This window comes from Hyla sarda, chromosome 5 (genome assembly GCF_029499605.1).
Source record: "Hyla sarda isolate aHylSar1 chromosome 5, aHylSar1.hap1, whole genome shotgun sequence".
NCBI classification, from domain to species: domain Eukaryota; kingdom Metazoa; phylum Chordata; class Amphibia; order Anura; family Hylidae; genus Hyla; species Hyla sarda.
In genome coordinates this window covers 214,131,480-214,155,567 of record NC_079193.1, presented here as the reverse complement: position 1 = coordinate 214,155,567, position 24,088 = coordinate 214,131,480, and the positions used below count along the sequence as shown (strand labels likewise).

Here is a 24,088-nt window from a genome sequence, read left to right as displayed (position 1 = left end):
TTGTATTTCTGGAATAAAGCTACTCCTTGTTTAGAATACGCTGGTGTGCTGCTGTCGCCTTCCTTGAATCTACAGTGTTGGACCCAGGACCGGGGTCCCGGAGTCTGCTTGCACCCACAACTCTTATTTGATAACTCTGGTGTGCTGCTCTTCCTCTCTACTTGTTATATATATATCCAGGTTCCAAAGCCACCAAACTACCTGGATATGTTCCTTGTAAATCATCCTTGTATGCAAGGCTTCTGTGGTCCCTGTTGTCTCCTCTGGCTGCTTGCTATTCTTTCCCATCCTTCTCTCCCCTTGCCTACATCTCCCAGCAACCATTGCAGCTCTGCTCTGCCAGCCAGCTCCCTCTCTAAAAGCAGTCCCCACCCTCCTGCTCTAAGCAGCAGAGAGATATCCAGTGTCTGATTGGCTGATGATGCACACCTCCCAGTTCTCAGCACTAAAGAGAGCATGATTCATCAGTGCAGGGCAGAAACCACATCATCTGTGTCTCTCAGGAGGGTGGGGGCTGCTTTCACAGAGGGGTTTGGACAGAGACAGAGTGGATGGCTGGGTGATGTCTTTTCCTCACATTTATGCATGTAAGTGTCAACTAAAAAGGGGAAACTGCTCTATATAGCTAATAAATGATATTTAGACAATTAAATTGGTTGATGAGAGGAAAAGGATGGGTTTAGTTCCTTGGAGTACCCCCTTAAGGACAGCCCATTTTGGCCTTGAGGACACAGCTAATTTTATTTTTGCATTTTTGTTCTTTCCTCCTCACCTTCACTTATTTACTATAAAATGTTTTTCAAAACCAAAAATATATGTGGGGAAATTGAAAATAAAACCAAAATTTTGCAAAGTTTTGAAGGTTTTGTTTTCACGCTGTACACTTTATGGTAAAATTGACATGTTTTCTTTTTTCTGTGGGTCAATATGATTAATAAGATTTGTAAATTACTTCTATTAAAAAATCTTGATCCTTCCAGTACTTATTAACGGCTGTATACTACATAAAAAGTTCAGAAACTGTCCAGTTTCTTTGCATTTACGCATTTAACCATGCAGGATAATAGACATTATCGCTGAATAGTTAAGTGCTCTTTTGCAGGAGCAGAACATTTATATTTAGAAATTACAGCTCATTGTATCAAAGAATGTATTCTGTACTGCACAATATTAAAATTAATAGAAAGGTCTAGTTAACACTTGGTTACATTCTGCGTTAAGAAACAAGATGCTTATTGTACACAATAACTACTATCCTACATGCAATGTAATCCCATAATGAACAGACTTGTCCCCATCAACATATCCTTAATTTCAGGGAAATAATGAGCAAACTACTTGTCCTAATTGCTTCATAGTTGGCCCTAGATGCACAGATATTCCTACTGATAACAAGCATTTATATCCATAATGAGTATGTCTATGGAGACAAAACTGTTGATTCCAACAGATGGAAATGTGTTACATCACTCAAATTATACTGGAAATCGCTACAATCAGATTCTGGCCCCTTAAATACAATTACTGCTATTAATTGGAAATTGTGCTTCTTAGCTGTGGAATGATGAGTGTTCTGTTAATAACAACATTATTTGGGAATATATTGTATTTAGAGGCTGGTGAAACTGACTGCAGTTGGAACATTGTCTATATAGTATTATAGGAATTAGAAATAGTTACCGTAATCAGTATTTTTCAGCATTAGACACACATTAGGCATCAACCAACACTATCCTGCAGCTAACAAAGAGCAAAAAATGTGCATGATGGACTATAAATTTATATACTACGAGATATATACCATATTTATTGGCATATAATATGTACTGGCGAACAACACGAACCCCCATTTTAACAGGAAAATTAGAGTAAATAAAAAAAAATGAATGTAAAATAAATCACTTGGAAGCTCTGAATGCCACATCATTCCCCCAACTATGATTTTGCCCATTTGCCACATCATTCTCCCTGCTGCCTCATCATTTCCCCCCTGTGATCCCCATCTGCTTATCATTTCCCCCTTGTGGTCCATTTCCCCCTGTGTTCCCCCCCTGTGCCTCATTATTAGCCCCACCCCCACCGCCTCATCATTCGTCCACATTCTTTATAAATAGCAATAAGTAGCTTAGGCCCCTTTCACACTATAAAAATACTTCCGTTATGAAAGCCCGTTATAAAAAGCCTGGAAATCGGCAGTTATACGGCCGGTACAAAATCACTAACGGCCGTTAGAAAATCCCATTATAGTCTATGGGATTTTTCTAATAGCCGTTTTAACCCGTTATCACCCGTTATTAATAACGGCCGTTATTTTGTGACAGGCGAATGAACGGGAGAAATAGTGCATACTCTAATTCTCCCCTTACTATCGCCCGTCCCAAAATAACCGCCGTTATTAATAAAAATCCCATAGACTATAATGGGATTTTCTAACGGCCGTTAGTGATTTTGTACCGGCCATATAACTGCCGATTTCCAGGCTTTTTATAACGGGCGTTCATAACGGAAGTATTTTTATAGTGTGAAAGGGGCCTTAGATGTAGACAAGTTTGAAAGTGTGGTCTGTGCTGGTGTGGATTTATGGTGTAAAGAGTTGGAATACAATAATGTATATGTCATATTAAGACTTTATTTTATTAAGACTGTTATTCTCACTAATATTTGATGGATATATAGATAAAATGAGCATATGATATATAAAAAAAAAAAATTTCTTCTATATGTACATAAAATGCAATAGTTGCAACTTGTTCAAAGATCAATAAAAGGAATCCATAAACAGAAAATTGTATATGCAGAAAAATTCCTGAGGCCACAAGAACATAAAGTTCAATATTTTATATAGACACCGGACAACCCTTAAAGGGGTATTCCAGGCCAAAACTTTTTTTTTATATATCAACTGGCTCCGGAAAGTTAAACAGATATGTAAATTGCAAGTACATACGAAGAGATCAGAACGCACTTACCCGGAGTCGATTGCCGTCACCAGGGGGTCCCAATCCGGGTCACCATCAATCCGGTGGCCTGACGAAGCACCGGAGGGTGCGATACGGTCCGTGGCCAGCGTCTGAGAACTCCCCCACACCAGATGGTGACCTGGATTGGGACCCCCTGGTGACGGCAATCGACTCCGGGTGGGTGCGTTCTGATCTCTTCGTATGTACTTGTATGTATTGCCTCTTATCTGCTACAGAAGAGCACCACCCTCGTTTTCATACATAGTCGATCCTCGTGCTGGCACACTCTAAAGTGGAACTATAGTATTGGACAATATTAACTATTGTGTCCGAGATACAGCTACATGATGGGACTGCAATATACCTAGCGGTGACGGTGGTTTCATTTCTTTGTATATTTATAGATTTGTAAATTACTTCTATTAAAAAATCTTAATCCTTCCAATAGTTATTAGCTTCTGAAGTTTTCTGTCTAACTGCTCAATGATGATGTCACGTCCCAGGAGCTGTGCATGATAGGAGAATATCCCCATAGGAACTGCACAGCTCCCAGGACGTGAGTCATCAGAAAGCAGTTAGACAGAAAACAGCAATTCAACTTCAGAAGCTAATAACTATTGGAAGGATTAAGATTTTTTAATAGAAGTAATTTACAAATCTGTTTACATTTCCACAGCCAGTTGATATATAAAAAAAGTTTTGGCCTGGAATACCCCTTTAAGTGATAACCTCTATGGGCCTGTGCATACTCATCTTTATCTGCATCATCTAGGCAGTGGGAAAGTTTATGATCATGTGCATTTTTGTTACTTTACAATTCATCCTGCACTTTACTTTGCAAATTATTTGGATTCTTAGTATCAAGAAAAGACTGAAACTGCTATTAAAGGGGTACTCTGGTGGAAAACATTTTTTTTTTAATCAACTGGTGCCAGAAAGTTAAACAGATTTGTAAATTACTTCTGTTTAAAAATCCTAACCCTCCAGTACTTATCAGCTTCTGTATACTACAGAGGAAGTTCTTTTCTTTTAGAATTTTTTTTTCTATCTGACCACACTGCTCTCTGCTGACACCTCTGTGCATGTTAGGAACTGTCCGGAGCAGGAGCAAATCCCCATAGCAAATCTATCCTGCTCTGGACAGTTCCTGACATGGACAGAGGTGTCAGCAGAGAGCACTGTGGACAGACAGAAAATAAATTCCTCTGTAGTATACAGCAGCAGACAAGTACTGGAAGGATTAAGATTTTTAAGTAGAAGTAGTTTACAAATCTGTTTAACCTTCTGGTACCAGTTGATAAAAAAAAAGAAGGATTAGGATACTTTGTACCAGGATATTTAGTATCAGGATACTTTGTATTAATTAAAGGAAATCTGTCATCAGTATCACCAGCACTAACCTTTAATACAGGCTTGTAGTGAGGGTGATACTGCTCAAAATTATATTCATGGCGTCCCAAACCGTCCAGCCGTTCCGCTGTAATTCTTTATTTTCTGTATATTCAAACTACGGTAGGTCCTTGGGGCATAGGCGGAGCTACAACCCAAGCTCCGTGCACTCAGACATAGTCTTTACCGGGTGGGGTACACCCGGAAGCGGCACAGGCCCGGTACAGTAACACAGCAGAGACCTGCACAGTAATGAATGATAATACCAAGGGTATGTATATATGTAAATAAAAATATACTAAAAAAAATCTGCTATAAAAATATCTGTACACTATAGTGCGCCAGTAATAATCATGCATGATGGAAATAGATGAAGTGCTAGGACCAGACAATAACCAAAGTGGTACATGCCAGCAAGGAAAACAATGTACACATCCTGTGTGTTAGAGCGGATCAGTGCAGGGTACAGAATGGCTCTGCTCCGCATTGTGACTGTTGTCCGGATATGGATCAGGCCCACCATTTGAGTACCCCTGGTCTAATCTATTACAATACACCATGTAGGAGAAAAAAATACACTGTTGCATATACTAATAGGACACTTTTTTTTTTTTTACATATGCTGGATCAGTGGGGCCTTATGGATACACTGGGTATAACATACAGTATGCACCTAAGTAATGCAGCTTGATATTTATCTGCATTAAATTATAGTACAGCCTAAAGGAATGCACCAATTTCCCATTAAAAGCAAAGCAGAGCAAGCAAGTCATCTCATGTTAGAGGTCACAATGGATTGGCTGAAGCGAGAATTCAGGTCATTTCATCCCTCATCTTGTTTGCATAAAAATCCAATTCCAGCCTTGTAATTGCACAAGGAATGGAATGACCTTGGCATTTGAGAATTTAGCCTTTTCTGTTATAAGTTGATACTTGTTGGAACAGATTTCAATGTTGATTTTTAATGTTTAGTGGTATGACTAATGATTCATCTGACAACAATTCCAAGGAGAGCGCTCAGAGCTAGGATATAATTGAATAAAGCACCGACTAAGATTGCATTTTAATTCTGCCATATGTATGTTAGACATTTTCACACAGCACAAATGATAAGGAAAAATATGGAAAATATGCATTGACCAAATCTGGTAAAGTCTTTTATAAACAAGATGCAGTTTGTAATATATATATATGACCACGTGTAGAAGGCAGCACAACCAAAGCAAGTCCGTAACGGGGTACGGGGTGCCAGTGGGGTAACAGTCCCAGTTGCAGACTGTATACAAATCCAAAAACAAATGAATTCCAGTGGCACTCCCAGAATAAGGTGCAAAATCTAAGGTGCTTTATTGACCCATGAAGGTGCAACGTTTCGACAGCATCACGCCATCTTTATCAATCATGGTTGATAAAGATGACGTGATGACGTTGAAACGTCGCACCTTCATGGGTCAATAAAGCACCTTAGATTTTGCACCTTATTCTGTGAGTGCCACTGGAATTCATTTATATATATATATATATATATATATATATATATATATGTGTATATTAGTTATGTAGAGACTAAACTATCACATTAGTGCACAACAAACTCCAATTTTTCGGTGCTTTCTGGAACCTCTTAACATCCGACACAACACAGGTAGCATCAATCAGAACGTCATAGAACAGCAGAACAGACCATGCTTTTTTCATAAAAGTGCTATTCAATGTACTAACAAGCATGTAAGAATTCAAGCATTAAAGGGGTACTCCCGTGTTAAACTTTATTTAACTGGTGCCAGAAAGTTAAACAGATCTGTAAATTACTTCTATTAAAAAATCTTAATCCTTCCAGTACTTTTTTGGGGCTGTATACTACAGAGGAAATGCTTTTCTTTTTGGATTTCTCTGATCTCATGACCACAGTGCTCTCTGCTGGCCTCTGCTGTCCATTTTATGACTTGTCCAGCGCAGGAGAAAATCCCCATAGCAAACATATGCCGCTCTGGACAGTTCCTAAAATGGACAGCAGAGGTCATCAGAGAGCACTGTGGTAGTGACATAAGAGAAATCCAAAGAGAAAAGCATTTCCTCAGTAGTATACAGCCCCTAAAAAGTACTGGAAGGATTAAGATTTTTTTAATAGAAGTAATTTACAAATCTGTTTAACTTTCTGGCAACAGTTGATTTAAAAAAAAAGTTTTTTACGGGAGTACCCCTTTAACCAGAGTTAGAAAAACAGAACTGCACCACATTTGTCTGAAGGTTGAGGGCAGTTTTAAAGCTCAGTTTTATTTTAGTGAATGGAGCCAAGTTGTAATACCACACACAACCTGCGGGCCAGAGTGGTGCTGTTTTTGTGGAAAACATTGCTCTGTTTTTCTATTGCTGGATAGCCCCTTTTAGGACAAAGTACTTTAAATGTGCAAGTGGCATTCCCATAGTCTCACCAAAGACTCAGGTTTTTACTTTGCGGCTTCCTCCTTGGGCGTTCTGATGGAGGTGTGCCACTTTCTCACTTGAAGTGCTTTGCTCTTAAGGCTTAAATTTAACTTTTTTGGAAAAGCATGACTTGTGCAACTTCATGTCCATGATACTTTGATTGCAGCTATCTGTGTTGTGTCGGCTGTGGAGAGGTTTTAGGTCATCAGTGTTGGTGGACACTTGGCAGACTGTACAAAGTGAATGAGGACATAGAGAAGAAAGCAAATAAGTACTGAAACAGATTCAAACTATTTAAATAGTTTTCAGACCCTTTAAATTTTTCACATTTTGTAATGTTGCTGCCATGTGTTTAAATATGTACATTGTTCTTTCCTCTGTATGCTTCATTTTTGCATATGTGAATGTAGAGCTGCTTTGTTTCATATATCCAAAAGACAAGCCACAAAGCTCCTGTGGGCAGATAAGACAAGACTGGAGCCTCTCGGCAAGTCGCACCAGCTTTATATGCACAGACGCAAAAATGAAGCATACTAAAAAAGAGAACAATGTTCTCATGTGAAGCATGGAGAAGGCGGAGTTTTGTTTTGAGGCTGCTTTGCTGCATCTGACACAGGGTGTCTTGAATCTGTTCAGGGTGTAATAAAATATCATCATATTAAAGGGGTACTCCGGTGGAAAAACATTTTTTTAAATGTGAGTGACCGCTGCTGCATATTGACGAGGGTCGGCACAAGGGATTCACACCAGATAGAATGTTGGTATTAGAACTCTTTCCTCAGCAGAAAACTCTGAAAATGTTCCCAGAGAGTTCTCAAAGAGTTTCTGTTTAATAACACGGAAGTACATTGTTTTTACATTTGACAAAAAAGGGAGGTTTAGTTATGACGTCAAAATCATCATGTTACATTTTGATTGATTATTTGAACTTTATCTCTGTATATATTAGCATATTTAGTATTTTATTTCTTTCTTGGCCAAAGTTCATTTATGCGGCACTCTCATACTGGAAAATTCCAGATCCTTGTCCTTTTATACAATTTATCTTCCTCAAATGTTTTGTCTTCTAAGGTTTCATCTTGGCATCATTCCAAGGTTTCCATCTTAGTCACGAGCAGATAGCAATATCAGGAACATAACATCAGGAACATGGTGTATAGTTTAAGAGTAGGTAACAAATATCTTTTTTCAGCATTAGAAATGGCATATATATAAAAAGAACTTCCTGTGGAGCATACAGCAGCTGATAAGTACTGGAAGGATTAACATTTTTAGAAGAAGTAATTTACAAATCTCTTTAACTTTCTGGAGCTAGTTGATTTAAAAAAAAATATGTTTTCCACTGGAGTACCCCTTTAAGTTCAAGGGACCATCTTTTTTTCTCCAGACCAATTTCATAATTCTATTTTTTTTTAAAGGGATACTCTGGTGGTTAACAATTTGTTACAGAAAGTTAAACAGATTTGTAAATTACTTCTATTAAAACAATCTTAATCCTTCCAGTGCTTATAAGCTGCTGTATGTTTCAAAGGAAGTTGAGTTGGTTGTTCTTTTCTGTCTGACCACAGTGCTCTATGCTTACACCTCTGTCCATATCTGAAACTGTCCAGAGTAGGAGCAAATCCCCATAGCAAAATGTTCCTGCTCCAGACAGTTCCTGACATGGACAGAGGTGACAGCAGAGAGCACTGTGGTCAGACTGAAAAGAACAAATCAACTTCCTCTAAAGCATACACCAGCTAATAGGTACTGGAAGGGTTAAGATTTTTTATTAAAAGTAATTTACAAATCTGTTTAACTTTCTAGCACCATTTGATTTAAAGGGGTACTCCAGGAAAAAACTTTTTTTTATATATCAACTGGCTCCAGAAAGTTAAACAGATTTGTAAATTATACAAAATATATAGAAAAATTGGGGCTCCAAGTCATGAATATTAGATACAAATTAATTTATTGATAATAAGATATTTGTAATATTTGTGTCTTTTGACCCACAGGGCCCTTGTGGGTCAGCAGAAATACACTGATATATTAAATAGTCTATACATAAAATATTCAAAGCATAAAATATGGCAAATAACTATTTAAAACGAATAAAATGAAAAAACTTTAAAATTATTCGCTAAGTTTCCACAGAGTTTGTAAAAATAATGCAGGTAGATAATATGAATAAATATCTCAGTTGCGGCAATAAATCCAGATGATTTAACTTCAATTATTGTGTCTGTAGATATTGTCTCTAACGGATCCAGCGATTGATACAATAGTAACTGGGCAACAGATGAAACAATTTGTAACCTTATATGAGGTTGTGATTCTGGTTCTCTGCACCGCGCGCTACTAGAGACTTGGCGGTCTCAAAAAAAGGGGAAGCGGCGGTAATTATTTTTGGTTGCTACTGGTTACAGTATTTGAAATGCAATATGGTAAAAGTTGGTACCTTTGTTGTATGCTGGGTTGGTCGCTGGACGAGTCCCGGTTTCCCAAGCAGTAACAGCGCTGCTAGAGACACGGCTGTCTCACAGGTATGCAGCGGAGATGGTGTATAGTGGAAGCGCTGTGCGCTGTTAGAGACTTGGCCGTCTCAGTTCGTACAGTGGCAGCGGTGGGCTCAATCTGAGGGTACTGCAGCAGTTCGCCTGCAAGCAAGGAAAATGGAAAGCCAGCAATGTTCTCCTGGTGTGGGTGGCACGTAATGTCCTGTGATGATTAGCAGGTGCCGTGGGTCTTTGTGTATCGCTGTATCCTTTGTGGGATTTTGGTGGATGACACTCAGGATAAATAGTAGTTTAAATGGGCACTGTCACCAACTTTATTTTTTGATATGTTGTAGTACTTATGTACTACAACATATCTCTAATATACTTTTATTATTTTTTTTTTTTTCATTAAAAAGGTTTAATTTACATTTAAAAACAATCTACTGAAAAAGGACTGATTTTGGAGTGGCAATCAGTCCTTTTTCAGTTAGGCTGCACTCGCTCCCTGCCTGTCAATCAGACAGGCGGGAGCGAGCGCATTGGCTCCCTGGCCACTGGCTGGGAGGCCACTCCTCCTGCACATCGCCGCCGCCTCGTTGCCGCCGCTGTCCCTGCACGCCCGCTGCCGGACTCTGCAGTAACTGCAAGTGTAATGAGGGAACTGGGTATGCGGGGCAGGGGGGGGGGGAGGAGGGAACGGGCTAGTGCCGTAGTGGGGGGGGGGGGGGGGAATGGGATAGCAAAAAAAAAAAAAATAGAATGGTGGGAACTACCCTTTAAGGCTGGACGTGTTTCAGGTCCTCCATAGGACCTTTCTTCAGCAGCTCAACATGTAAGGTCCTATGGAGGACCTGAAACGCGTCCAGCCTTAAACTACTATTTATCCTGAGTGTCATACACCAAAATCCCACAAGGATACAGCGATACACAAAGACCCACGGCACCTGCTAATCATCACAGGACACTACGTGCCATCCACACCAGGAGAACATTGCTGGCTTTCCATTTTCCTTGCTTGCAGTAGAACTGCTGCAGTACGCTCAGATCAGGCCCACCGCTGCCGCTGTACGAACTGAGACGGCCAAGTCTCTAACAGCGCACCCTCTGCCCAGGGATTGTGACCAGCTGACGATCAGGACAACACAATAGAGGTACCAACTAAAAATGATTTATCATGTGAGAAGCGCTTCCACTATACCCCATCTCCGCTGCATACCTGTGAGACAGCCGTGTCTCTAGCAGCGCTGTTACTGCTTGGGAAACCGGGACCCATCTGGCGACCAATCCAGCATACAACAAAGGTACCAACTTTTACCATATTGCATTTCAAATTCTGTAACCAGTAGCAACCAAAAATAATAACCGCCGCTTCCCCTTTTTTTGAGACCGCTGAGTCTCTAGTAGCGCGCGGTGCAGAGAACTAGAATCACAACCTCATATAAGGTTACAAATTGTTTCATCTATTGCCCAGTTACTATTGTATCAAACGCTGTATCCGTTAGAGACAATATCTACAGACACAATAATTGAAGTTAAATCATCTGGATTTATTGCCGCAACTGAGATATTTATTCACATTATCTACCTGCATTATTTCTACAGCCTCTGAGCGAACAATTTTAAAGTTTTTTCATTTTATGTATTTTATTAGTTTTAAATAATTATTTGCCATATTTTATGCTTTGAATATTTTATGTATAGACTATTTGTATTTCTGCTGACCCACAGGGTCACAAAAGACAAATATTATGAATATCTTATTATCAATAAATTAATTTGTATCTAATATTCATGACTCGGAGCCCCAGTTTTTCTATATATTTTGTATAATTTTTGGCGCCTTGGGTACAGGTGTTATTTGGGTAGCCTGAGTCACAAGTTGTCTGGGAGATAAGAGCCTCTCTAATATTTCTTCAGATTTGTAAATTACTACACAGCATTTAAGGACACAGCCTTTTTTTTGCAAATCTGACCACTGTCATTAAAAGTATTAATAACTCTGGGATGCTTTTACTTTTCATTCTTATTCAGAGTTTGTTTTTTCGTGACATATTCTACTTTATGATAGTGGTAAATTTTCGTCAATACTTGCATAATTTCTTGCAGAAAAAATCTTAAATTTCATTAAAAAAAATTAACATTTTGCATTTTTTTATACTTTGAAACTCTGCTTATAAGGAAAATTGACATGCCAAATTATATATTGATTCACATATACAATATCTCTACTTTACGTTTGCATCATAAAGTTGACATGTTTTTACTTTTGGAAGATACCAGAGGGCTTCAAAGTTCAGCAACAATTTTCCAATTTGTCACAAAATTTTCAAAATCGGAATTTTTAAGGGACCAGTTCAGTTTTGAAGTGGATTTCAAGGGCCTTCATACCCCATAAATTACCCCATTATAAAAACTTCACCCCTCCAAAGTATTCAAAATGACGATCAGTAGGTGTGTTAACCCTTTAGGTGTTTCACAGGAATAGCAGCAAAGTGAAGCAGAAAATTCAAAGTCTTCATTTTTTACACTCGCATGATCTTGTAGACCCAGTTTTTGAATTTTTACAAGGGGTAAAAGGAGAAAAATCACCCTAAAACTTGTAACCCAATTTATCTCGAGTAAGGAAATATCTCATGTGTATGTCAAGTGCTCTGTGGGTGCAGTAGAGGGCTCAGAAGGCAAGGAACGACCATGGTATTATGGAAAGTGAGTTTTTCTGAAATGGTTTTTGAGGGGCATGTCACATTTAGGAAGCCCCTATGGTGTCAGAACAGTTAAAAAAACAAAAAAAAACACATGGCATACTATTTTGGAAACTACACCCCTCAAGGAACGTAACAAATGCTCCAGTGAGCCTTAACACCCCACAGGTGTTTGATGACTTTTCGTTAAGTTGGATGTGTAAATGAATTTATTTTTTCACAAAAATGCAGTTTTTCCCCCCAAATTTTACAAGGGTTAATAGAAGAAAATCTCCCCCAAAAGTTGTAACCCCCATCTCTTCTGAGTATGAAAATACCCCATGTGTGGACGTCAAGTTCACTGCGGGCGCACTACCATACTGAAAAGAGGAGTCACATTTGGCTTTTGGAAAGCAAATTTGGCTGAAATGGTTTTTGGGGGGCATGTTACATTTAGGAAGCCCCTATGGTGCCAGAACAGCAAAAAAAACACATGGCATACTATTTTGGAAACTACACCCCTCAAGGGGTACAGTGAGCCTTAACACCCCACAGGTGTTTGACGACTTTTCGTTAAAGTCGGATGTGTAAATGAAAAAAAAAATAATAATTTCCCCTTACATTTTATATTTTTACAAGCGGTAACAGGAAAAAATGCCCCCCAAAATTTGTAACCCCATTTCTTCTGAGTATAGAAATACCCCATGTGTGGACGTCAAGTGCTCTGCTGGCGCACTACAATGCTCAGAAAAGGAGTGCCATTGAGCTATTGGAGAGAGAATTTGGTTGGAATAGAAGTCGGGGACCATGTGCGTTTACAAAGCCCCCGTGGTGCCAAAACCTGGGACCCCCCCCACATGTGACCCCATTTTGGAAAATATACCCCTCACAGAATTTAGTAACTGGTGCATTGAGCCCCCACTGGCGTTTGACAGATCTTTGGAACAGTTGGCTGTGCAAATGAAAAATAACATTTTTCATTTTCACGGACCACTGTTCCAAAAATCTGTCAGACACCTGTGGGGTGTAAATGCTCACTGTACCCCTTATTACATTATGTGAGGGGTGCAGTTTCCAAAATGGGGTCACGGGGGGGGGGGGGGGTCCATTGTTCTGGCACTATGGGGACTTTGTAAACACATGTGGCCTTCAATTCCGGACAAATTTTCTCTCCAAAAGCCCAATGGCACTCCTTCGCTTCTGAGCATTGTAGTTTTCCTGCAGAGCACTTTACATCCACATATGGGGTATGTTCTTACTAGAGATGAGCGAACCTACAGTAAATTCGATTAGTCACGAACTTCATGGCTCGGCAGTTGATGACTTATCCTGCATAAATTAGTTCACCTTTCAGGTGCTCCGTGGGGCTGGAAAAGGTGGATATAGTCCTAGGAAAGAGTCTCCTAGGACTGTATCCACCTTTTCCAGCCCACGGGAGCACCTGAAAGCTAAACTAATTTATGCAGGATAAGTCCTCAACTGCCGAGCCGAGAAGTTCGTGACGAATCAAATGTACTGTAAGTTCGCTCATCTCTACTTCTTACTAAGAAGAAATAGGGTTACAAATTTTAGGGTAACGCCAAAATTTTTTTTTTTTTTTTCTTTTTTTTTCATTTTCCCATCCGACTTAAACGAAAATTCGTCAAACGCCTGGGGGGGTGTTAAGGCTCACTATACCCCTTGTTACATTCCGTGAGGGGTGTGGTTTCCAAAATGGGGTCACACATTGGTGTTAATTTTTTTGCGTTTGTCAGACCCACTGTAAAATCAGCCACCCCTGTGCAAATCACCAATTTAGACCTCAAATGTACATAGTGCGCTCTCACTCCTGAGCCCTGTTGTGCATCCGCAGAGCATTTTATGCACACATATGAGGTATTTCCGTACTCAGGAGAAATTGCGTTACAAATTTTGGGAGTCTTTTTTTCTGGGGCAACACTAGCATGTTAGTGTAAATTTTTTTTTTTTTTTTTTTACACTAACAGGCTGGTGTAGACCCCATCTCTTCCTTTTCATAAGGGTTAAACGGAGAAAAAGCCCCCCAAAATTTGTTACGCAATTGCTCCCAAGTACGGAAATAGCCCATATGTGGCCCTAAGCTGTTTTCTTGAAATACGACAGGGCTCCGAATTCAGAGAGCACCATGCGCATTTGATGACTAAATTAGGGATTGCATAGAGGTGGACATAGGGGTATTTTATGCCAGTGATTCCCAAACAGGGTGCCACCAGCTGTTGCTAAACTACCACTGCAACAGCTGGAGGCTCCGTTTTGGAAACACTGCCGTACGATATGTTTTTCATTTTTATTGGGGGGGGGGGGACAGTGTAAGGGGGTGTATATGTAGTGTTTATTATGTGTTAGTGTAGTGTTTTTAGGGTACATTCACATGGGCGGGGGTTCGCGGTGAGTTTCCCGTTATGAGTTTGCGCTGTGGCGGAAAATTTGCCGCAGCCCAAACTTGAAGCAGGAAACTCGATGTAAACCCGCCCGTGTGAATGTACCCTGTACATTCACATGGGGGGCAAACCTCCAGCTGTTGCAAAACTACAACTCCTAGCATGCACTGACAGACAGTGCATGCTGGGAGTTGTACTTTTGCCACAGCTGGACGAACACTGGTTGGAAAACCTTCAGTTAGGTTCTGTTACCTGCCTCAGAATTTTCCAACCAGTGTGCTTCCAGCTGTCTAAAAACTACAACTCCCAGCATGTACTGATCGCCGAAGGGCATGCTGGGAGATGTAGTTATACAACAGCTGGAGGTATGCAACTACAACTGCCAGCATGGCGAGGCAGCTGTTTGCTGTTCGTGCATGCTGGGAATTGTAGTTTTGCAAGATCTAGAGGGACATAGTTCAGAGATCACTGCACAGTGATCTCCAAACTGTAGCCCTCCAGCTGTTGCAAAACTACACATCCCAGCATGCCCAAACAGCAAACAGCTCTCTGGGCATGCTGGGATTTGTAGTTTTGCAACATCTGGAGGGCTACAGTTCAGAGATCACTGCACTAGGCAACTCACCAGCTTCCGTAGTCTGCAGGATCGCCGCCGGTAAGTGACCTCGACCGCCCGTCACACTACAGTTCCCCCATTCTGCCCTCACCACTGTGGGTGGGCAGAACGGCAGAACCAAACTTTAATCCCCCCGCCCCCCGATCTGCTATTGGTCGGTCTCTTCCGACCGACCAATAGCAGGGAAAGGAGGGGTGGAACCCCTGCCACCTCACTCCTATGCCTTCGGGGGGATCGGGGATGTCTTGGATATCCCCGATCTCCCTTATTTTCCGGTTCACTGGAGACTTGTATGACCCGGAATAGCCACAGATCTGCGCAGGACCCCCTCTCGGCGATGTGCCGGGATGCCTGCTAAATTATTTTAGCAGGCATCCCGGTCCGGTCCCCGACTGGCTAGCGGCGGGGACCGGAAATCCAATGGGCGTACCTTTACGCCCTACGTCCTTAAGGACTCAGGATGAAGGGCGTATGCATACACCCTGCGTCCTGAAGAGGTTAAGGATACCAACAATTTTGTCCATGTCAGTATAGTGCCAAAATATTTAGGAGCACTGTGCTGAGATTGTCATTACTCACATCAGTCACTATCTCGAACTAGGCACCAAATCAGAAATATACAGTATGTTTTTGGAATGTGGATGGAAACCAGAGTACCTGGAGGGACACCAATGTAAACAGAGAAAAAAATACAGTTCATTATAAATCCCAGCACTGCAAGACAACAGTGCTTTCTGTGAACCTGTTATTCACTTGCTTACCACTGAACACCTTTATATATAGACTTGGTAGACTCTTAAAGGACAACTGCAGCAATAACAACTTATCCCCTATCCACAGGATAGGCCATAAGTGTTTGATTGTGGAGGGTCCGACCGCTGGGACCCTCCCGTGATCTCCCAAACGGGCCCCGGCATTGCCGCTCTGTGTCCCCTCCACATACAGCTCTATGGGAGAGGCGGGGAGACACGAACGCTGCCTCCCCGCCTCTCCCATAGAACTACATGGATAGTATCCTGCGGATAGAGGATAAGTTGTTAAGGCTACATATTTCCTTTAACTATTCATAGCTGCCGTTCTACAGATGCATTACAGCCTAAGGGTACGTTCACACGTGCGGATTTTCAGCGGATTTTACACTGCAGATCCGGTGGTGAAGGCCCGCTCTATGCTGGCTTTACATGTGCCTGCTCGTAGTGGCAGCAGACACACTGCGATGCGCGAGCCACAGAATACTCGCACATCGCGGGAGCTCTCTGCCTAGCTCAGAGCAGGGAGAGCGACCGCGATGTGCGAGTAAGCCGTGCACAACGCTGCGGTGTATCTGCTCGTAGCAGCGTATTGCCGCTACCAGCAGGCACATGTAAAGCCAGCATAGAGCGGGGCCTTCTCCAGCGGATCTGCAGCTAAATACGCTGCGAAAATCCGCGTGTGTGAACGTACCCTAATAGGTGATTAGATGGCTTTACACGTTCCTGTGATCATGCTCTTACTATAATTCAGATGACCCTGAAGGACAATCACAATGGGGTAGATTTATCAAAACCTGTGCAGAGGAAAAGCCAACCTGTTGCCAATCAGATCGCTTCTTTTATTTTTGAAAAGGCCTCTGAAAAATGAAAGAAGCTATCTGATGGGTTGCTATTGGCAACTGGTCAACTTTCCCACTGCACAGGGTTTGATACATTTCCCCCAATGGTCTCTGTATAGTTTATCACTGTGATATTCTGTATATGTGTGTAATATTTTTGTAATACTCTTTCAAAAATTCTTAAAATAAATGAATTACTTTTTGTGTAATACAAAAAACATATACATCTCTTCTTCATTATGAAAAACCCTTATACATAGTGTTCTACATACTGTAGTAAATTGTGTATACACACAAATGCCACTTCTTATTTTTCATAAACAGAAAATAAGTACAGTGGTTGAAATAATTATTGAACACTTCACAATTTTTCTCCCTAAATACCGTTTTCTATGAGACAGCAGTACTTGCTAGTTCCAGGTTGGTGTGTTTTAAGCTCTTCACCAGTGGTCCTTGGCTCTTGGACAACTCTTCCCATTATTCATTTCACTCCTCTGTCAGAAATCTTGTGAGGAGCACCTGGTAGAGGCAAATTTATGGTGAAATAATTGTCTTTCCACTTCCATATTATGGTCCCAACAGTGCTTACTGGAACATTCAGAAGCTTAGAAATGTAACTGTAACCAACACTATTATGATGTTTTGCAACAATTAGGTTGCAAAGTTCTTGAGACAGCTCTTTGCTTTTACCCATCATGTCTTGTGTGACACATTGGCAATGAAACCTTTTATTAAAATAGTAAAGGTAAGCAATTTTGTCTCATTCTTTTGTTAGGGCTGAAAACAAAAAATGTGTGGAAAAATGTATCAGTATTTTATTTTTAAAATAAATGTTTGTTTTTTTATAAAAAAAAAAAGTCATTCCTACAGTTTGTTTGCAGACAATTATACCTGTCTGTGTGTAGCGTGATCCTGCAGTCATACTTTCACTCATTTATTCTCTACTTCATCCTTACATCCATAAGGTTTATTAGCAAAAAGTAGAAGACAAATAGAATTAAGATAAAAGTATTATAGCAGGATCATACTTCTCTCTACTTGTCGTATGAAGACACACAGGTGTGGATAGCAGCTGTACACGCACAACGGTAGGGAATTTTTTATGAAAACAATTTATAAAGTTGGACCAAACAGTAAGTCTATTACTTCAATATCTAAAGTGTCGGTTTCAAAGTACACTGCCTGGTATGTGAAACTACACTGCCTGAGGAAAAGGCTGATCCTTTCGGCTTTTTCTTATGTCTGTCCATTAGATGGCATTTATTTTATTCCTTAGATGTCATCAAAAATGTGGACCACAACGTAAAATTGGCCACATACTTGTAAATTATACCCGAGTGATAAGACAAAGTTTGGTATTTATGTCATACTAGCTGAGTACCTGGCGTTGCCCGGTTTTTCCTTCCTAATCCTTTTTGGGGAGGAAAATAAACAAAGGCGGAAGCTTTTGACTTCTCCTATCCCGTCCTCCTATCTCAACTTCCTATCTCGACTTCCTATCTCGACCTCCTATTCCGACCTCCTATCTCGACCTCCTATCTTAACCTCCTATCCCGTCCCCCCATCCAGTCCATCTATCCCATCCTCCTATCTTGTCCTTCTATCTCGTCCTTCTATCTCGTCCTTTTATCTCGTCCTCCTATCTCGTCCTCCTATCCCGTCCTCCTATCTCGACCTCCTATCTCGACCCCTATCTCGACCTCCTATCTCGACCTCCTATCTCGACCTCCTATCTCGACCTCCTATCCCGACCTCCTATCTTGACCTCCTATCTTGACCTCCTATCCCGTCCCCCCCATCCAGTCCATCTATCTCGACCTCCTATCTCGACCTCCTATCTCGACCTCCTATCTCGACCTCCTATCTCGACCTCCTATCTCGTCCTCCTATCTCGACCTCCTATTTTGACCTCCGATCCCGTCCTCCTATCCCGTCCTCCTTTCTCGACCTACTATCCCGACCCGTAATATGTGCACCAGGTATTGAAATATCTCCAGTCGTACGGAAGTTGTGGGAACATACATTTCCCATTGATTTGCATAGGACTTTAAACAAAAACCCTGACCCTCACAAATGGGGGTAGTTAAGGGTTAAATTAACTATCCTATATTTTAAGTGGACATATAAGTAACATGCGACCAAGTATTATCGAAATATGTCCAGCCGTTTGGAAGTTATGCAGTAACATATATTTTAAACATAAACCCCGCCCCTGGCAAATGGCGGTGAGTAAGGGTTAAAGGGGTTGTGCGCTGCCCTGCCTTTCGGAGCTCCACTTGCAGCTTCCGGAAGTTCATTACTCCGAACGCTGTGTGCGAGATTCCGTGTTCGCGGCCGCCCCTTCGTGACGTCACGCCCGGCCCCTTGTGACGTCACGCCCGCCCCCTCAACGACAGTCTATCGGAAGGGGGCGTGACCATCACGCCTATGTTTGTTGTTGACATATAAATAACATGTGTGCCAAGTAACATCTTTAGCGGTTTGGACGTGATGCTGGAACGTAGACACATACATACACACATACATACACAAAAAGCTCTATCTTGGTCTCATCTGTCCACAAGACATTTTCCCAGAAGGATTTTGGAAAAATGTAGTCTTGCTTTTTTATGTCTCTGTGTCAGCAGTGGGGTCCTCCTGGGTATCCTGCCATAGTGTTTCATTTCATTTAAATGTCGATAGATAGTTTGCGCTGACACTGATGCTCCCTGAGCCTGCCGGACAGCTTGAATATCTTTGGAACTTGTTTGGGGCTGCTTATCCACCATCTGGACTATCCTGTGTTGACACCTTTCATCACTTTTTCTCTTCTGTCCACGCCCAGGGAGATTAGCTACAGTGCCATGGGTTGCAAACTTCTTGATAATGTTGTGCACTGTGGACAAAGGCAAATCTAGATCTCTGGAGATGGACTTGTAACCTTGAGATTGTTGATATTTTTCCACAATTTTGGTTCTCAAGTCCTCAGACTGTTCTCTTCTCCTCTTTCTGTTGTCCATTCTTAGTGTGGCACACACAGAAACACAATGCAAAGACTAAGTGAACTTCTCTCCTTTTTATCTGCTTTCAGGTGTGATTTTTATATTGCCAACACCTGTTAGTTGCCCCATGTGAGTTTAAAGGATCATCACATGCTTGAAACAATCTTCTTTTTCTACAATTTTGAAAGGGTGCCAATCATTTTGTCCAGCCCATTTTTGTTGGTGTGACATTATTTCCAATTTGCTTTTTTCCCCTTCTTTTTTGGTTTAGTTCCAATACACACAAAGGGAATAAACATGTGTATAGCAAAACATGTGCCACTGCAATCCTTTTCTGTGAGAAATACTTAATTTTCTTGAAAAATTTCAGGGGCAGAGGTGCCAACATTTACGGCCATGACTGTAGAATATTATTGGCAAAGAAATACTAGCTGGCCATCTACTTTATAATCGAGGAGCAGACATATCATTTTACTAAGTACATTTGCTTTATTTCAAATACTGTAACTTAAGAAGAGAACCTCTTTTTTTTAAATAGGTAGCAGCTTCTCAAACCCCCTGTGGATACTGCTTCTGGCCAGACATTACAGTACAGGGGAGAAGTAGCATTACATGGCAGCCATTCAAATGAATGGCTCTATGTAATGCAATGACCACCTGATTGTACCAGAGTCGGAGCCTCTTTTTATAAAGTCCCTAATAGAGCATATGGACTTTGAGACCACCCCTTCACATACTAATAGTTTGTAAGGTTGAAAAAAGACAAGAGTCCATCAAGTTTAAAGGGGTATTCCAGGAAAAAACTTTTTTTATATATATCAACTGGTTCCAGAAAGCTAAACAGATTTGTAAATTACTTCTATTAAAAAATCTTAATCCTTTCAGTACTTATGAGCTTCTGAAGTTAAGGTTGTTCTTTTCTGTCCAAGTAATCTCTGATGACACGTGTCTCGGGAAATGCCCAGTTTAGAAGCAAATTCCCATAGCAAACCTCTTCTAAACTGGGCGGTTCCCGAGACAGGTGTCATCAGAGATTACTTAGAAAGAAATGAACAACCTAAACTTCAGAAGCTCATAAGTACTGAAAGGATTAAGATTTTTTAATGGATATCCCCTTTAACCTAAAACCTTACCTTGTTGATCCAGAGTAATGCAAAAAACCCCATGAGGCTGATGTCACTTACTCTATACCAGAGGGAAGAATTCTTTCCTGACTCCAATATGGCAGTCATTAAATAAAACCTCTACAATGGAACTCTTGGTACTAACTAAACATCATACTCACTAACTTAATGCATATATGGAGAATACAGTAGGGAATTTTGGGTGCAATATTAAGGCTCTGTACAAGCTGCAGGTTATAAAGAGATATTTACACTTGTACACATAAGCCCTTAAAGATAGTGGCAACGATCTCCAGAATGTTGACTATGCAGGTTGTTAATATTTGGTTACCTGTTAATGTTTTTTTACTTTTTTGGGCAGGTACTAATACCATAACACTTGTCACTGCCAACTAGTGTGTAGATCAATTCAAGCAGTGGTGTGGCTAATGATAAATATCTGTATGAGCTGGACCAGTTTATATTTATGAAAGGAGTGTCACACAGTTAGTATTACTGCCATACTGCACACCTGGAATACTATCTGGTAGTTTTGTTTGCAAGCACTTGTCTTATCATGCCTGATCATTTATAGGACAATCTCTTTAAATGACTCGTGGAAGATCATCTGGGGATAGTTATCATGAAAACATTAAATTGTTTTGTATTGTAGTTTAAGGGGGTTGTCGAGAGACATACATTTTATATGTGGGGGGGGGGAAAAAAGTGATAATCACATCCCTCCTGTTCTGACATCATCCGGTTCTCGCTCATCACTGCTTCTTCCTGTTTCCAAGATGAGCCATCTCAGGAGGATCTGTCTACTCTAACCGATTACTGACTGAGACTGGAGACTGCTGTGGCCAGCTTAGATGGCTTATCCCGGAAGCAGGAAGACTAGACTGGTTGACGCCAGAGAAGGGGTGGTGAGGGGATTGGAGGAGGTGAGTATGACTTATTGTTTAATTTTACACCAATCCAAGTAATATATGAAAAATTGCATGTCCTCATACAACCCCTATAAAGGACTGCATGATAATCTGTGGTTACTAACGTCTCTGTCACATATTTGTTTACTATAGAATAATCCCACAGCACTAATCTAAAGAATTTGGAAAATAAATAAAATCATAATATATCGTCTAAGCTCCATTTTGGTCTCACTTTATTGCTCAATGGTGTTGCTGCGTATACAGAAGGTAACCATAATGACATACAAAGAGATGCCTTGTGACATTATGTAATATAGATAAAACATAATTGAGTTCTGGCAATATACACTGGACCAATAGTGATTACTGGTAAAACTCATTTCTAATATAGGAAACGATTTCCTGGTTTTGTCTGAAGCCTTAAAATGTCCATGTCCTTAAGAAAAAAAAATGTCCATGTCATTAAGAAAAAATAAAATGTCCATGTCATTAAGAAAAAAGAAAATGACATGTCATTTTTGGAGGTCTCAGCACTGAGACCCAGACCGATCAAAAATATTGACCTGTCTTTGTGACGTGGGGGTTGATTATCTCTATAGAACCAGTCAAATAGTGTCAAAATGGAAGTCAGAAACAAGGCTTTTCATTAAGAAAATACAGCCTTCAGGCATAACACAAGATAAATCTTCAAACAGTGTAGAAAAGAAATAAGGATATCAGTTACTGGAAGTTGGTCTAAATGGGTTTGGCTTCATTTCTTAAATGCATACAACTAGGAACAAAGTCCTGTGCGGGAATAAGGAGTTGGACACCTAAGGTACCAGAAAGTATTGTTAGTGGCAACAAATAATTTAGCATCACAAGATGCTTCTTCCAACTGTGCACAGCCAGAAGAAGCATCTTGTGACAGGAAACAATTTGTTGCTGCTAACGGTACACCCCACAATTTCTGTCTGCATGGGACTTCCTCGCACAGCCTTAAGAAGCGCTTTGTTACGCAAAAAAAATCTACTACTGCTAGCGATACATCCCCGCAGCTCGGGTGTCAAGCTCCCTCTCCCCACATGGGACTTAAGTTCCAGTTATATGCTTTTGAAATGAAGCCAAACATTCTTTGAACCAACTTCAGGTGAGTGTTACCTTTATTCCTTTACTACACAATTTGTTTATTCAAGCATTATGAGACTACTGTCATAAAGGTTTAAGCACGTTGGATACATTTTTTCATGTTGCTTTTTGTGGCTTTTGAGTATCTGTCCTGTTGAGAGTAGTGTTAAAGGGGTACTCCCGTGGAAAACTTTTTATTTTTATTTTTTAAATCAACTGGTGCCAGAAAGTTAAACAGATTTGCAAATCACTTCTATTAAAAAATCTTAATCCTTCCAGTACTTTTTAGGGGCTGTATACTAAAGAGAAATCCAAAAAGAAATACATTTCCTGTGATGTCCGAACCACAGTGCTCTCTGCTGACCTCTGCTGTCCATTTTAGGAACTGTCCAGAGCAGCATATGTTTGCTATGGAGATTTTCTCCAGTTCCTAAAATGGATAGCAGAGGTCAGCAGAGAGCACTGTGGTCAGGACATCACAGGAAATGCATTTCTTTGTTGGATTTCTCTTTAGTATACAGCTCCTAAAAAGTACTGGAAGGATTAAGATTTTTTAATAGAAGTGATTTACAAATCTGTTTAACTTTCTGGCACCAGTTGATTTAAAAAAATAAAAATAATAAAAGTTTTCCACCGGAGTACCCCTTTAATTGCTCCTTAATCCATCTGACAAAATAGACATGCTTTTCGAGCACTAAGTATACAATACATTGTCCCTGTCTATACAATGATTTACTAACAGCCACCCAACACAGTGGCATCGAACATGTGTCACTTTTTAGTCACAATATTACATTTTTAGGCTGCAGCCTTCAGGAATAAAGCTCCCTATTAGAGGGTCAGGTTCCTCTAAGCTCACAGACTTACTCACACCTAGTCCTAAAGGGGTACTCTGCCCCTAAACATCTTATCCCCTGTCCAAAAAATAGGGGATAAGATATCTGGTTGCGGTCGCAAGTCTGTACCTCACACCGGCGCCCAGGGTTTATGGAGTGGGCTCCTGTGTATGGAGTGGGCATACTGATTTCAGTAGCCGGGGGCCACCGCTAATAGCACGGAATGCGCGGCTGGCTATTAACCCTTTAGATCACCGCTGTCAAAGTTGACAGCGGTGTCTAAAGGGATCTTTTACCATCCCTGGTGGTCTAGCGGGGTGTTTCCCCCTCCCCTTCAGAGCGATCGCGGGGGGCGATCCCCTGTGCAGGTAGCCAGAGTGCTTATCTCTTCATTCATGGCTGCCCCCATAGATCTGCATTTGATATGAATGCCCACACTGTTCAGGCATGCTGGTCATTGTAGTTCTGCAACATATGGCCTTTTAGATGTTGCCGAACTACAACACCCAGCATGTCTGAACAGTGTGGGCATGTTGGGAGTTGTAGTTTTGCAACATCTGGAGGTCCACAGTTTAGAGACCACTAC

The 24,088-nt window shown here is 40.8% G+C and overlaps 1 protein-coding gene across 4 annotated transcripts in view; it reads left to right on the top strand.

Annotated features, from left to right (window-relative positions):
* Positions 1–24,088, top strand: part of LYRM4 (LYR motif containing 4) — a 169,370-nt gene that overhangs the window by 132,335 nt on the left and 12,947 nt on the right. For 2 of the 4 annotated variants that reach the window (XM_056521093.1, XM_056521090.1), the window contains exon 4: positions 7,848–7,943. The exons of the other annotated variants lie outside the window; for them this stretch is intronic. In XM_056521093.1, the coding sequence (XP_056377068.1) occupies positions 7,848–7,898 (51 nt within the window). In that variant the 3' untranslated portion in view covers positions 7,899–7,943. The remainder of the gene's footprint in view (positions 1–7,847; positions 7,944–24,088) is intronic. 4 annotated transcript variants of the gene reach the window in all.